This window comes from Metarhizium robertsii (genome assembly GCF_000187425.2).
Source record: "Metarhizium robertsii ARSEF 23 chromosome Unknown MAA_Scf_3, whole genome shotgun sequence".
Taxonomy (NCBI): Eukaryota; Fungi; Ascomycota; class Sordariomycetes; order Hypocreales; family Clavicipitaceae; genus Metarhizium; species Metarhizium robertsii.
In genome coordinates this window covers 917,188-929,802 of record NW_011942171.1, presented here as the reverse complement: position 1 = coordinate 929,802, position 12,615 = coordinate 917,188, and the positions used below count along the sequence as shown (strand labels likewise).

The 12,615-nt window shown below is 48.6% G+C and overlaps 3 protein-coding genes across 3 annotated transcripts; 2 read left to right on the top strand and 1 right to left on the bottom strand.

Moving 5' to 3' along the window:
• Window positions 1-310: 310 nt before the first annotated feature.
• On the top strand, window positions 311-1,947 carry MAA_00449 (DUF895 domain membrane protein; the record flags this gene model as incomplete). Its single annotated transcript, XM_007818447.1, has 5 exons — window positions 311-368; window positions 422-650; window positions 701-1,212; window positions 1,516-1,630; window positions 1,686-1,947. The coding sequence occupies 5 exons, from the start codon at window positions 311-313 to the stop codon at window positions 1,945-1,947; spliced, it is 1,176 nt and encodes a 391-aa protein (XP_007816638.1).
• Window positions 1,948-2,692: 745 nt separating this feature from the next.
• On the top strand, window positions 2,693-4,060 carry MAA_00448 (Ankyrin repeat protein; the record flags this gene model as incomplete). Its single annotated transcript, XM_007818446.1, has 1 exon — window positions 2,693-4,060. One exon carries the CDS (start codon window positions 2,693-2,695, stop codon window positions 4,058-4,060), a length of 1,368 nt encoding a protein of 455 aa, XP_007816637.1.
• A 4,235-nt stretch (window positions 4,061-8,295) lies between these two features.
• Window positions 8,296-8,695, bottom strand: MAA_10927 (uncharacterized protein; the record flags this gene model as incomplete). The annotated part of the gene is made up of 2 exons (XM_011412873.1): window positions 8,296-8,325; window positions 8,384-8,695. 2 exons carry the CDS (start codon window positions 8,693-8,695, stop codon window positions 8,296-8,298), a joined length of 342 nt encoding a protein of 113 aa, XP_011411175.1.
• Between the last annotated feature and the right edge of the window lie 3,920 nt (window positions 8,696-12,615).

Here is a 12,615-nt window from a genome sequence, read left to right as displayed (position 1 = left end):
TGGATGATGTGCGAAATGCGGGATTCGTGATTTGCGACGGCGTCTGGTTCTCCTACCGACGTCGGAGCAATGCCAATCGAGCCAATGTACTTGGCGGCGTGTAAGTCAAGATTGAACCCTCATCCAGGATGATGACGTGATTGTCTTGGGTGCTGGCGACACTGTACACGTTATCCACTTCAACCTCTGTCAGATAAGCATACAAACATCAATGTGGCATATTTAAGACGGACACTTGCTTGTATGGGCTGGCTTTATTCAAACATTGCGTGGTAAACTGCGCAACTCCCCCGAGGCACATCAACACAACATGTCCTCCACGACGAAGCCCGAACCCGAAGCAGCGGCAGTTCAACGCCAGCAAAAGGGTACGTGTATTGCTGCCGGGACAAGCCAGCCAGCGTCATCTAACAGTCTGCAGTCAGATGGTACCGGTCCACCTTTTACAACATGACCATTCTCGGTCTGTGTAACTTCGCGGCGCCAGGAATATGGGGTGCAATGAACTCCCTCGGCGGCGGCGGCGCGCAAAAGCCGTACCTGGTCAACACGGCCAACGCACTGACATTCTGCCTCATGGTTGTCTCGTGCTGGGTATCAAGCGCGCTCGTTCACTACATTGGTATCAAGGGCGCCCTGATATTCGGAACGTAAGTCAAGTCAAGCACGTCAAAAGGTACTCTGAAACTCACAACCCCAGGCTCGGATACGCCCCCTACGCAGCCGGGCTTTACACAAACAACAGATTCGGGACAGAGTGGCTCGTCATCCTGGGCGCAGCGCTCTGCGGCCTCTCCGCCGGCGTGTTTTGGATGGCCGAGGCCGCCATCGCCATTGCCTATCCCGAGCCGTGGAATCAGGGCAAGGCCCTGGGCTACTGGCTGACGTATCGGCTTGCCGGGCAGGTTCTCGGCGGCGCCATCAACCTGGGGCTCAACGCGGACAAGGACGAGGCCGGAAAGGTCTCGTATACCGTCTTCTTGATCTTTATTGCGCTGCAGGCTTCGGGTCCCCTCGTGGCCTTGCTGCTCAACCAGCCCCATCAGGTAGAGCGCAAGGATGGGAAAAAGGTCGACCTGTCCATTCTCGACAACCCTGGGAGGGAAATACTCCGCACGACCAAGCTGTTTTTCAGCAAGCAGTTTCTTCTTATAGTGCTCTTCATTGGCCAGGCTGTGTTTGCAGAGGCCGTCTTCTTTACTTACCTGTCTCGTGAGTTGCCACCTTGAGCGGGATGGAACTCGTGGCTGACGTTTGCTAGTCTGGTTCTCGGTCCGCGCGAGGGCGTTGGGGTCATTTTTATCCGGGATAATAGCCGTCATTGGCGGAAATGTACTCGGGGTGAGATGACTTGACTCCATGTCGCAAATGGCACCACTGTGACACTGCTGACGGATTTTCAACCGCAGTCCTGGCTTGATCGTACCTCGATTCCGCACAAGACACGAGCAAGATCGTCGTTTTGGCTCATTGTCATACTGCAGGGAGCGTGGTGGACGTGGGCAACGGTTCTAGTCACCAAGTTCCGAAATACGCAGCCGACGTACGACTGGTCCAGCCCAGGATTCGCGGCTGCATTCTTGGTCTTTGTCTTTCTTACTCTCGGCTTCCAACTAAACTACCTCTTTCTGTAAGTGGACAACCATGACTGCGCATGTATTCGAGGGCCTCGCTGACATTGTTAGGTACTTTATCATTCAGAATATTTCCACAGATAATAGCGAGGTTGTTCGCTATGCGGCGCTTCTTCGAGGGACGGAATCGGCTTGGCAAGCCGTCAGCTATGGCTTGTCGTCCATTACCATAATCGCCCAAGTTGGTGGCGTATATATCAACTTTGCGCTGTGGGCTGTATCCATTGTGCCAGCTTGGCTCGTTATCCGACATTTTGGAACCGAGGAAAAAGCTTCGAGTCATGGTTCTGATGAAGATGGGGGGAACGAGTGATGGCAGGACGGGGTAATGGTAGTAGTACCGGACAGTCAAAATGTTACCTGCCTGCGGATTTATCTCGATTTTAAAGGACCTGGGTTTGGGCTTCCGGGAAGAGATGCGGTTCCTCTATATAGCGTCTCTGGGAATTTCAGTCTCCCACCGTGGTGCAAGAAAGCAGGTCTGGGCCATCAATGATTGTCTATAAATAGCCATGGCTCTTTACATGGTGCCCTGGGGAGCATGCGGCAGGCTGCATGCAATAGACCTCGAATTCTGGATGTTCTTGCTCGTTTCATATATAATCAATCGTGAAAATAAGACCTGTCATTTTCGTATGCCGGACTCCATTTGCCATGTCGTGCCGCGTTTCAAGATGGGCGACGGCACTTTTGCCATTGAGTGAGCGGTTATGGTCCAAGCTCTAGTCACACCCACCACCAGGAACAGAAGCTTTGAAGAAGCGTCCAGAATACTCCGATTGATGAGGCTGCGTACGGCGGATTCTTTGATGCAAGCGGACAATCCGAGGCTTTGAGCCGGTGGCGTTTGATGTCACCGGGCGGCGTTGGGTGTCAACAGGGCCTTATTATTGATTCAGCCCCTGCCTGAGCGCTCACAAACCGGTGAAACCACCTTTGTCATTTGTCCCAACAAAGGCCAGGAATTCCGTTCCTCCAGCAATAAGAGGGGGACTGAGGGAGACGCATTCAGCGGCGAGCTCCGGTCGACTTCACCCACAACTCTCAGTCTCTCATCGATGAGTTTCCTAGCAGAACAAGAAGTGGAACAGGGGGATCCGACGTTACCGATATATTCGGCCACAGATGAGGGAAGCTTGCGCCCTGGCATCAACCGCGTCTCCGACGTCGACTCGCCCATCTCGTATGCACCAGCGAACCCGCCCGCTTACAACACCTCCGAACGGCCAAATGAGGAGCATCGCCATGCGCCAGAGCGCCATCAGGCCGAAGCTGACACCGTTTGGTCATTTTTCGACGCTATACAGCGGGGACTCGGTGACAAGGTTGAGCGCCTCATCGCCACGGGCCTCGTTTCGCCCAACACGACGAGCAGATCGGGGGAGACTCCCCTGCTGGCTGCGGTGCGCGTCCGCGACAGCAGCATGGTTCGAAGGCTGCTTTCACGCGGCGCCACGGTCAATGGATACGGCAAAATAACCATCAACTGGGACACTCTGGATAGAACGGCCCTGCAACTGGCGGCAGAGACAGGCAGCCTTGCCATTGTCAAGATATTAATGGAAGAATTCCACGCCGACGACTCCTTGATCGCCCCCGATGGCGCCCTCGCCCTTCGACTGGCTGCCGCCAATGGATACCGCGAAATTGTTGACTATCTGCCAGAGAGACGTGGTGGTGCGTTGATGAGATGGCGCTTTGCGCATCGGGAGGAAATGGACCGCATAAGGACTGCCCTCGACAAGATTGGCACGTTTGTCGTGTTTTTTGTCTGGCAAGTCCCCAAGGGAGCCGCACAGGCTGCAGCCAAGATGCTCAAATCAGCGTGGAAGCGGCGGCGTGAGTTCGCCGACTGGGCCAAGTTGCAGGTCAAAAGGTTGCCTTCGAGGCTCGCTGCTGCTGGGGCAAGTATAGCTAGGGGCGTGAGGAAAATACCTCGCTTGGCCAAGTCTGTTGCCTTTGGCATTTGGCGCTTGATCCGAGCCGTGCCCACGGGCGTCAGGATATGTGCCAACTGGGTTGGTGATGCCCTGGGCAAAGCTGGCCACTGGGTCGTCCATCTTGTCAAGAGGACGGCTTCGTTCTTCCACACTGTGGTTGCAGCAGTGCTCTCTTGGTTCAGGCAAATAACTCTCAGAGATGTGTGGAACGGCTTCTGCTCCGTTTTGCAAGCTGTCTTTGTCGGGTTTCCAACTCTTCTGTGGTCGTTTGTCAAATCATTCGGCGACGTCATGTACGGCTTTACGGGGGCAGTTTTCGGCCTTCTGGGGCTGTGTCTTTGGGGTTGCGTCGCAGGTATAGTTTCGCTGCTATGTTATATTCCATGCAAAATTTGGCAATGCATTGAGGCGGTTGGGCGAATGATGGCAAAGACAGTTGAGGAAATACTGGTGTTCTTTGCCCCCAAGAGGATGTCGGCTGCATAGCACCTTGGCTTGTGTGTCGAACCTGGGACTCAATTTTGTATTTTCTTTTGTTTTGCACGTGGAACATGTGGCTGCTTTACCTCAAACTTATGCTAAAGAACCCACACATGCCGACTTCTCAAAGCAGGCATTCAAGTGATCCTCGCCACGCTGATGCTCATAGTTCACGGTGACTACAGGTTTGGCCCGGTGACACGTTTCAGAAGACATTCGGTTTCACCGATGCAGGGCGCTTTTGGATCCTGCTAATGCGAACACGAAATGCCCCATGTTTGTCAATTTATACCGGACGTCATGACACCATGTGTCATGTCAATATTGATCGAACTTGGCTGTACTCGAGCTCACAGATTCATCATCGCGCATCCCGAGAATGCAGGGCTCGCTGGCTCTATTGTGGGACTATTTGGCCGGGGGCGAGTAAATGACTCAGTCATGGACTGGCAGGCGAGACGTCGTAGTTACAGAACTTATTGAGACGACAGCTGAGTCTTGACTGATGAGGCCACGGCCCGTAGTCCGCTCGGGGAAGAGGGTCAGAGTATGCAACTTCCCGAACGTGTGTAGGGCAGGCTTTGGGGTGCCTTGATTGAACGGATTTGACGATATTCATGATTGACGAACATCTCGATTGAAAATCATGTACATCGACTCCTTGTATACCCTGTTGAACCCACTGACGATCCCTGTCGGGACCCTCAATCCGAGCCTTAATTTGAGTCCTAGAAGAAGCAACCATCATGATCAACAGCCTCTGAACATCACCTTTTTCACCCAACAAGAGTGAGGAGCTGTCCATGTGGCATCTCATGTAAATTGTTTCTCCAAATCGTGTAATATACCCGAAGGAGTCACGGTGAAGTATTAAGCACAGGAAAGGAGTCTCATGGACGATGAAACCAGCGACAAAACATTGATTCAAGTCGGTCATTGATAGCATAGACCTTCCTGCAGAGTTAAGGGCTCGGCAAGGTCCCTTTGTATCACCAACAAGAATACGCAACGTATATTTTGAAGCCTGACTGACGTCGTGGTGAATATACTCTGCATTAAGCGTCGTCTCCGCCGCGAAAAGGGCAGTGTAACTTCACTTGGAACGAGGGTTCAATTCAATCTTTACTAATTGAATCTAGGACATCAAAGGTCCTTGGTTGTCCACGAGGCTAACAGAAACCCAAGGTCAAGGTCTCTATAAATACAAGAAGTCGGTACGTTCTAGAGGCCTTGGGTGGCGCTCGCTTTCATTTGGGATTCGTAATGTCTTTTGTTGTTGTGTAACCGTTGTTGGTCCAACAACCTTTGTTGGGGCTCAACCGTGTGACATTTGCAGACAAAGGAGGTGCCTGTGGGATGAAACTCGTCGAGAAGGAGGCGGAATGTCTCGTAAAGGAAGGAGAAAGGAGCGCAGAGAGAACCAGTTGACATTTTGAGACTTCAAAAGGACCATCGAGATAGAGAGAGTTTAACACTAAAGAAACTGGTTAAAAAGCGACAGCTGTATGTAGCGATAATCTTGCCGCTTGGAGGAAGCCTATGCAGCCAGCAAACTTGGGGTGCATGAGCAGAGCGAGACTCTACACCCTAGCCAGCTTAGTAGATGGCGAAGCGACAGCTATTTGCAACAAAAAACACCCTCAGAAATTCAGGGCCTCCAGTGCATTGCCAACGAGTCAAGGACGTCAAACAAGGCCGGCGTTGCTGACGAGTCAAGCATGTCTGGCAAGGTCCCGCCTCAGACAACCGACTAAAACATCAACTGTTTTAGTGAGGTTACAAGATCACAGGCAGCGACTACGTGCAGTCAACTTCAATTGAACGTTACAAAAAGCTCTACTTCCCTGGATGGATAGCCTAGATCCAGAACTACTCCTGTTTGATTCCACACGTGGCCATGGTTACATTCGATAACCATGGCATCCCAACGGCTTGCAAATCCTGTACAAGTCACCATTCGAGACGACCGTGTGGCAGTCTGCTAATGTGTCTCTAGAGTGCCTTGGTGTTTGTCGCCTTCTCAACGACGATACTAGCCTCGTCATTATCTGCTACGGGCTTCCGTGGCATCACCAACCAATCTGTCTTTATAGCGAACATTACTTTCCTTGGCGGGCTGGGCCTCCTAATCTCGGCGCAGTGGGAAATGGTGAGGGGCAACACAATGGGATACACAATCATGTCTACTTTTGGTAATGAGCGCCCCCTCTCGACTTGTCAAGTATTGCAACGGCTAAGTCTCTTCTTGTTCGCTGTTCCCTCGACCAGGGCTGTACAACCTTGGGTCCGGAGCGCTGCTTACGCCCTCGTTCGGTATTTTCGAATCATACAAGGCCAACCCCGCCGAGTTTTTCAATGCCCTTGGCATTTACCAGCTAGGTAAGCAACCAGACGTGCGTGGAACTTGGGACATGAGCCAAAGAAAGTAATAACTCGTATATAGTCTGGAGCATTGTGAATCTATTTTTCTTCGTTGCATCTTGGTCAACGTAAAGTATAGTCTGCAATATACTACAAGTCCAACTGCTGACTTTGTTGTATAGGAATTTTCCTAGTATTATCCTGTACGGCTCATTAGAGATGGTGTATGTTTTTAGCAGCGTGTCGTCTTTTGCTCGGGCAGATGGCTTTGTAGATACGAGTTCAATTTTTACGCAAATAGCTGGTGGGTTTGGATGCCTCTCAGCTTTGGCTGGATTTTATCTGCTCTGGCACCAGTTACGGGAAGATATTCAGCAGTCGAACGCCCCCCCGGTGGACAACAGAGTACCCGTCAGGCGTATTGAAAAGATAGTATCTACAGATGATATCTACTAGTTGACCGAGGGTTTCAATATGCCACGCTACTTTTGTGGTTTGTAATTATTGTATAGTATCCTAGGATTGAAGATAAGCGTCGGGGGCTTTTAGTATTACTAGTCAGATAGACACTTGTTGTCCCGCCACACATTTCGTTGCACCTGACTATTACATCAATAATGAGTACCTCTAGTCACAATGTGGTAGTTGGCATCACCGGTTGGCGGTGGTGTAAGACTAGGAGCTTGCTAAAGATGGGTGAAATATTTAACGTGATATGGTCAGGGTATATAGATCAATTTATTGGAAACAAAACAGCAATTTGAACACCGGAACAAGAAGGTATTGAATATATGGAATTGATGATGCCTGCTGACAAAGGTTGATGATGCTGAATGATGAAGACGTTGCTACAGCGCCTTTCAACCCGAGCCCTACTATATTCCTCCCAACATCGAAGTTGCTGGTAACGTGCCGCAAGTATTTTGATGTTCTGTTACATTGATGCTACATGAACTCATTCCTAAATTTACTTCATGATGTAAAAAGACATTATACATGTGCCAAAAGCCATGTCATAATTCTGATGCAGCCTTGGCTGGTAGCGAGGCCCAGGCCGGAACCCAAAAGGACACAGCTCTATCCCACGCCATAGGCCTATAATACACGCCCTGCAGTTCCTCCCAAAGAGCTAGCGCATGATTCTGCACAACTTGCTTGCCCAAAGGAAAGTCGATAGCGGGTCGTCACTAGAGCACAAGCAGCTAATACTGCAGCTCATGCGACGTTCTGGCAGTTTGGAATACACGCTTAAAGCTTTGAGATTATTGCAGTCTGAGATCAACAAAGAGGTCAAGTCGATAGAGCAAGAATCGGGGATCCAGAATAGTAATGTCAAGGTACTCCTTAGCAAACTTTATGTATAATTATAGTAATTCATAGGTTTCCTCAAATAATAAGGGTTTAATGCGGACCAGAGTCAATAAGTCGGAATCTGATTGGAGTTGATATGTAGAGGAGACTAAACCGCCAGCGGTTCCCCAAAAGAGCATCAAGGAACAAAAGCTTGACTTAACCTGGCGGTTGTGAGAAATTTAAAGGGAGTTTTTATACGGGCTAGATGTCTCAACGCGACATCTGTTTAGACTTGTAGGGTCCAATTTCTACAAATTGTGCACAAAGACCCCCTGTACAAGATCTCAAACGAAGGCACAAAGTTTTCAAGTCTTCTATTAATAATGATGTACCATAATATTAACTTAATCCTCCACTTGGAGACCAAACGTACAAAAGCTTATTCTGAGTGGGCTCCATAAGATATTCTATAAGCAGATAGTACTCTTACATTTCGGATACCCCTTGTATAAAGCTGCTGAGGAACAAGCTCGCGGCAGTTACAAGAAAACATGGCACCTCTGATAACAGCAGGAACTTGTCCCTAACTAATAGTGGTGCCTATCAGATTCGAGGATCTATAATCGCGCCAGATTGTTAGCAAAGTCCCTGGCTATGTTTCGGGTGACAACTCACCTCTGCTGCCCATCCGAGATTGCGCCTTGCGATTTCAAGGTCATTCGCGTCCATCCTAAGGCTAGTATTTGCATAATGCACAGCACGTGCTGCTTCTTCCACAGCACTTCTTATTGCAAAGACGGCATCGTTAACTTGCGCTTTTGCCTGGTCTGAGATTTGCTTTGGAGAAAACCCGTATTGGAGCACAAGATCCAATACCTGATTGCCTCGCTGAAGTTGCTGCAGTGTCTGTTCGATAGGCGTGCTGTTCACCGCTGATGCCGCAGAGATATCGACGAAAAAAAAAGCGAGCGCGGTTAGGACCTTCATCTTGGTACGCCTTGTGTATAAAGGATACAGAGTTAGTGGCGTTGAAAGAGGCTTATAGGAATGCTGCAGTAGTGATAGCTATATTGATTTCAGCGGTTCTTGTAGCTTATATAGACTAGGTTTTTTGAGAGGTCTGTTAGAACAAAAGCACTCGCATGAATAATGATTTCTCTGAATCAGCTGATATTGCGTATATAGTACACCAATGTAACGGCTGAGGTCCATCTAACTCCACGCGGTCCTTTAGTGAGTTGGGATCATTCTGTGGACCGTGCACTTATGCAAGTCCATGTCTCTTTCAAGGCCTGTACTGACTCTCCGCGTGTTAAACATAAAGTGTACTTATTGTCTTGTATTCACCTTGCCTACCAACCTGATAGTTGGGGGCAATCCTCATTATAAATACATCTACTAGATTTCCCTTGTCTTATCCTCATGTGACTGACTCGCCTATTCCAACACCGCGAGGGTCCCTAATTGAGCAAATAGCGGGCAGGCTAGAGTTAAAGGCTGTCAAGTGCCTTGATAATTATATCGTTTAATGCTTGTAGCTTTTGTGTCTTCTTGTCAAGCAGGGTCAGCGCTTTTTCTACCAGACCTCGATATTTTTTGAGTACTTAAATACCAGGCTTATAGTTACTTTGTAGGGAAAGGGAAAAGGAGGCATTAACCAATAACATGGAAGTTGGAACCAGCTAACCCTCATCGCAGACCCATAAGTCGCGGAATGTCGCATTCATGCCAGAGTAGGTTTGTAGGGCTAACAGCTAAGGGTTCGTACGGTAGGGCTGCTCCAGAGTCCGGCGGTTGAATGGTGTAGCAACCGGGCTAGGTGGAGGGTTTGTGGCCGATTCGCATGCAACTAGTCGGAGCGCTTTGAGCCTTGACCAACAGGTCTAGACTGGATTTTTCTCATACTAGACATTTTTCAGCACATGAAAACCTTACGCTAAGCAATCAATTGGTTTGTTTAACAGAAAGTTGCTGTATAATTTTCTATAGAAAGCTAAGGAGTAGAGCAAGACCGAGGCGAGGCTCGAGCTTGCAACCGTATAGTTGCAACATGGCAACCTAGGCGGAACGAAACGAATTTACACACCTTGGACTAGTCCGACCAGACAATTTCCAGTCAGGCAAAGCCCGTAACAGCTCGCAATTCCAGACCGTAAATATGCTTAGATGTGTCCACATTGTTCCTTACATGTGTCGCAGGGGCGGCAGTCGTTGTACATTCCGAACCCACAGTCAAAACATAGCGGAAAATCATAATCAGAACAAGACATCGTTCTAGTTTCCTTTAAAGGTCTGTCTTCCTCTTCGTCCCAGCCGCGCCATTCGTACTGACACTGACGGCTAGCCGCCGTATCTGGCTTCACCCCGTTGTCTTGAGAGGTGGTCTCATGCTCCTTCGCAACGCGGACCACACAATCATAAATGGCCTGATTATTCCCCCCTTCTTTCGCACAAAAAGTGACTGCATCATAGCACGCGTTCTTGTTGCCATTAAATGGCTTGCAGACATATTCCGTCGTCCAAGTTGTGCCAGCGAGAGAGGCGGAGGCAAAAGTAGCCACAAGAATCAGAGAGTTCTTCATTGTAAATGTCTTTTTTAAAAAAAGGAAAAGATGGTAGAGTATTGGTGGGTGGCTAGTTGGTTGAGTAGGTAATAGTTTTTGTGTGGATTGTAATTTGGATTTAAATGTGAGAGTAAGTCTTCCTATTTATAAGAACAAATGTATACATAGTCTTTAGCTAAATCAAGCTTGACATACAATGCCTACAACTACATTATACAAGTATGACTAGTGCATGTAATGCCATGAACACATTATGGCCTGATAATAAATGAATTGTAATGCGACAGTAGTAATAGCATTACCGAAAGCCGTTGCTTTTAATACCACGAAACGAACCTAAGCCATATAGATATCGAAATTATGCCCTGGGATCCTGGTGTGAGAAAGGGAGAAAGTACGTATTGGTTGTAGCTGATTCTATTTAAAGGATTACTCGAAAAAAAAAATCCGCAGTTGTCTGGTGCCTGAACAACTGCCATGCGCGGCGGTGCTGGGCCATGGGGTAGACGGTGCCCCTCAAGTCGCGGAGTATCGCATCGAGAACAGGGATGGACGGGAGTTCCCTAAAATATAGATTACGACCGGACAATATTGACTCGTGCCATGTCCCACCAGACTATTTGGAACTCGCGAGTCGCACCGGCCAAAGTCGGTGGTGGAACAAATACCCAGACCATAGTGTAATCCAACTAAAACCACCTTGCTTCTAATAAATATGAGAAAGTAATTAAAGAGTCTGGAATCCTAATATTGTAAGCACTTGCAGGGTAAGAATAGTATTGTGATAATCTAATAAAATTCTTCGAACACCCTTAAGTTGCCAAAATTGAAGGCAAGAAGTTAACGGCTAAATGTCCAGCCCGAAGGGTTATACTTGTTATCTGCAATTGCATTTCCTGATCGAGCCCCTATAACCTAGCTTCCACCTACGACGGTTACTACAGTCCACGACGCCGCGGTCAAACAACTGATAGGCCACCTGCCGTCTTCTTTCCAAGACAGACTGGTGTTATTGAGTCGAATGTATCCGTAAAAGTACCACCAACCGGGAGACGTAGCAAGAAATGAATGGTGCTGTCTTGTATCCGGTTACTCGCAAAGCCGGTGGGCGCTATGCGACAAATAAGGCTACATATGTAGGGTTTGGTAAGGCAGACGCCTGGAGATAGCGTAATCCTGCTCCCTATCACTCGTAGTTGACACCTTATTTTTACGCACCAGTTGACCCGTGTGTCGCGTTGGCGTCTTTTGCGATTTGCTTGGAAATTTCCATGAGATTTGGCGTGGCAAAAATTCAGGCTCTTCAGGCCGAACCAGTATTCCGTGGCCACAGCCATGGCGATTATCTTAACCAGTTTAGCGGAGTCTTAACAACAAGATACCTGGATCATGTCATGCCCCGGCTAGCTTTCGTGGCTAAAGCCTTTTTGATAACTACCGGAGTTAAAATAGCTTTAGGGGACGTCTTTGTGTATGTACGGCTAGGCCGGAGCAGTGTTTATGGAATCAAGCTTTGTTTGCCCATAAATTCTACTCCCGAAAGCGTGGTGATGGAAGAGGTCCCAGGCAGCAATCAATGGGAAAGGAGCCTTGGCCAATGTCCCGACGCTTGATTGCCGAAACCACCATATTCCGAGATATATATGCTTCAAAGGTGTCAACAATACTGGCGGAGTTAACTTCTTATGCCAGGGGCAGGGAGCCCACGCCATTTTCCTTATTTTCCCTGGCAAAGCTACGGGTCACGACCACCATGAATGCGGATATACCAAGACATGCACTCAGCAGCGATTGTGGCTTATTTTCTAGGGTAGTACTCTTGATAGACAGACTCTGGCGATCTGCAGCAGCACAATAGCCGACGGACAGGAGTCACCAGAAGCTGTGATGATGCTGGAATGCGTCCGCCACTTGAGTCGCTATGTTTGAGAATATGACGTCCTAAGGAGCAGGCTTAGCCTTATTTACAGGTTGCATTAATGTCGCTATGTAAATTGCCAGAGCGCAACAGCGACGGTCGCTTGAGTAGTAAGCTTGACAACTAACCTGCCGTGTAATGCAGTAAAGGAAAACCAAACCATCTCTACTTGGGCATAAATGGCAGCAGTTTATCGTTTTTGCAGAAACCGAGACTGCGGCGATTCTAATCCCGGTCCCGCGTGTCTACTAAGTCCTAGGGCCAAAGTATTCACTCTTGACCCATGTCAGCCTGGCACTGAAGTACCAAGCTCCTAAATACCAGACTTGTCCGGGCTTAATCGCGTTTTAGCGATTTCTCATAGTACCAAGATAGAGGCTAAAATCTTGAATTACCCTAAAGTTCTCTCTATAAACATGAAAGAA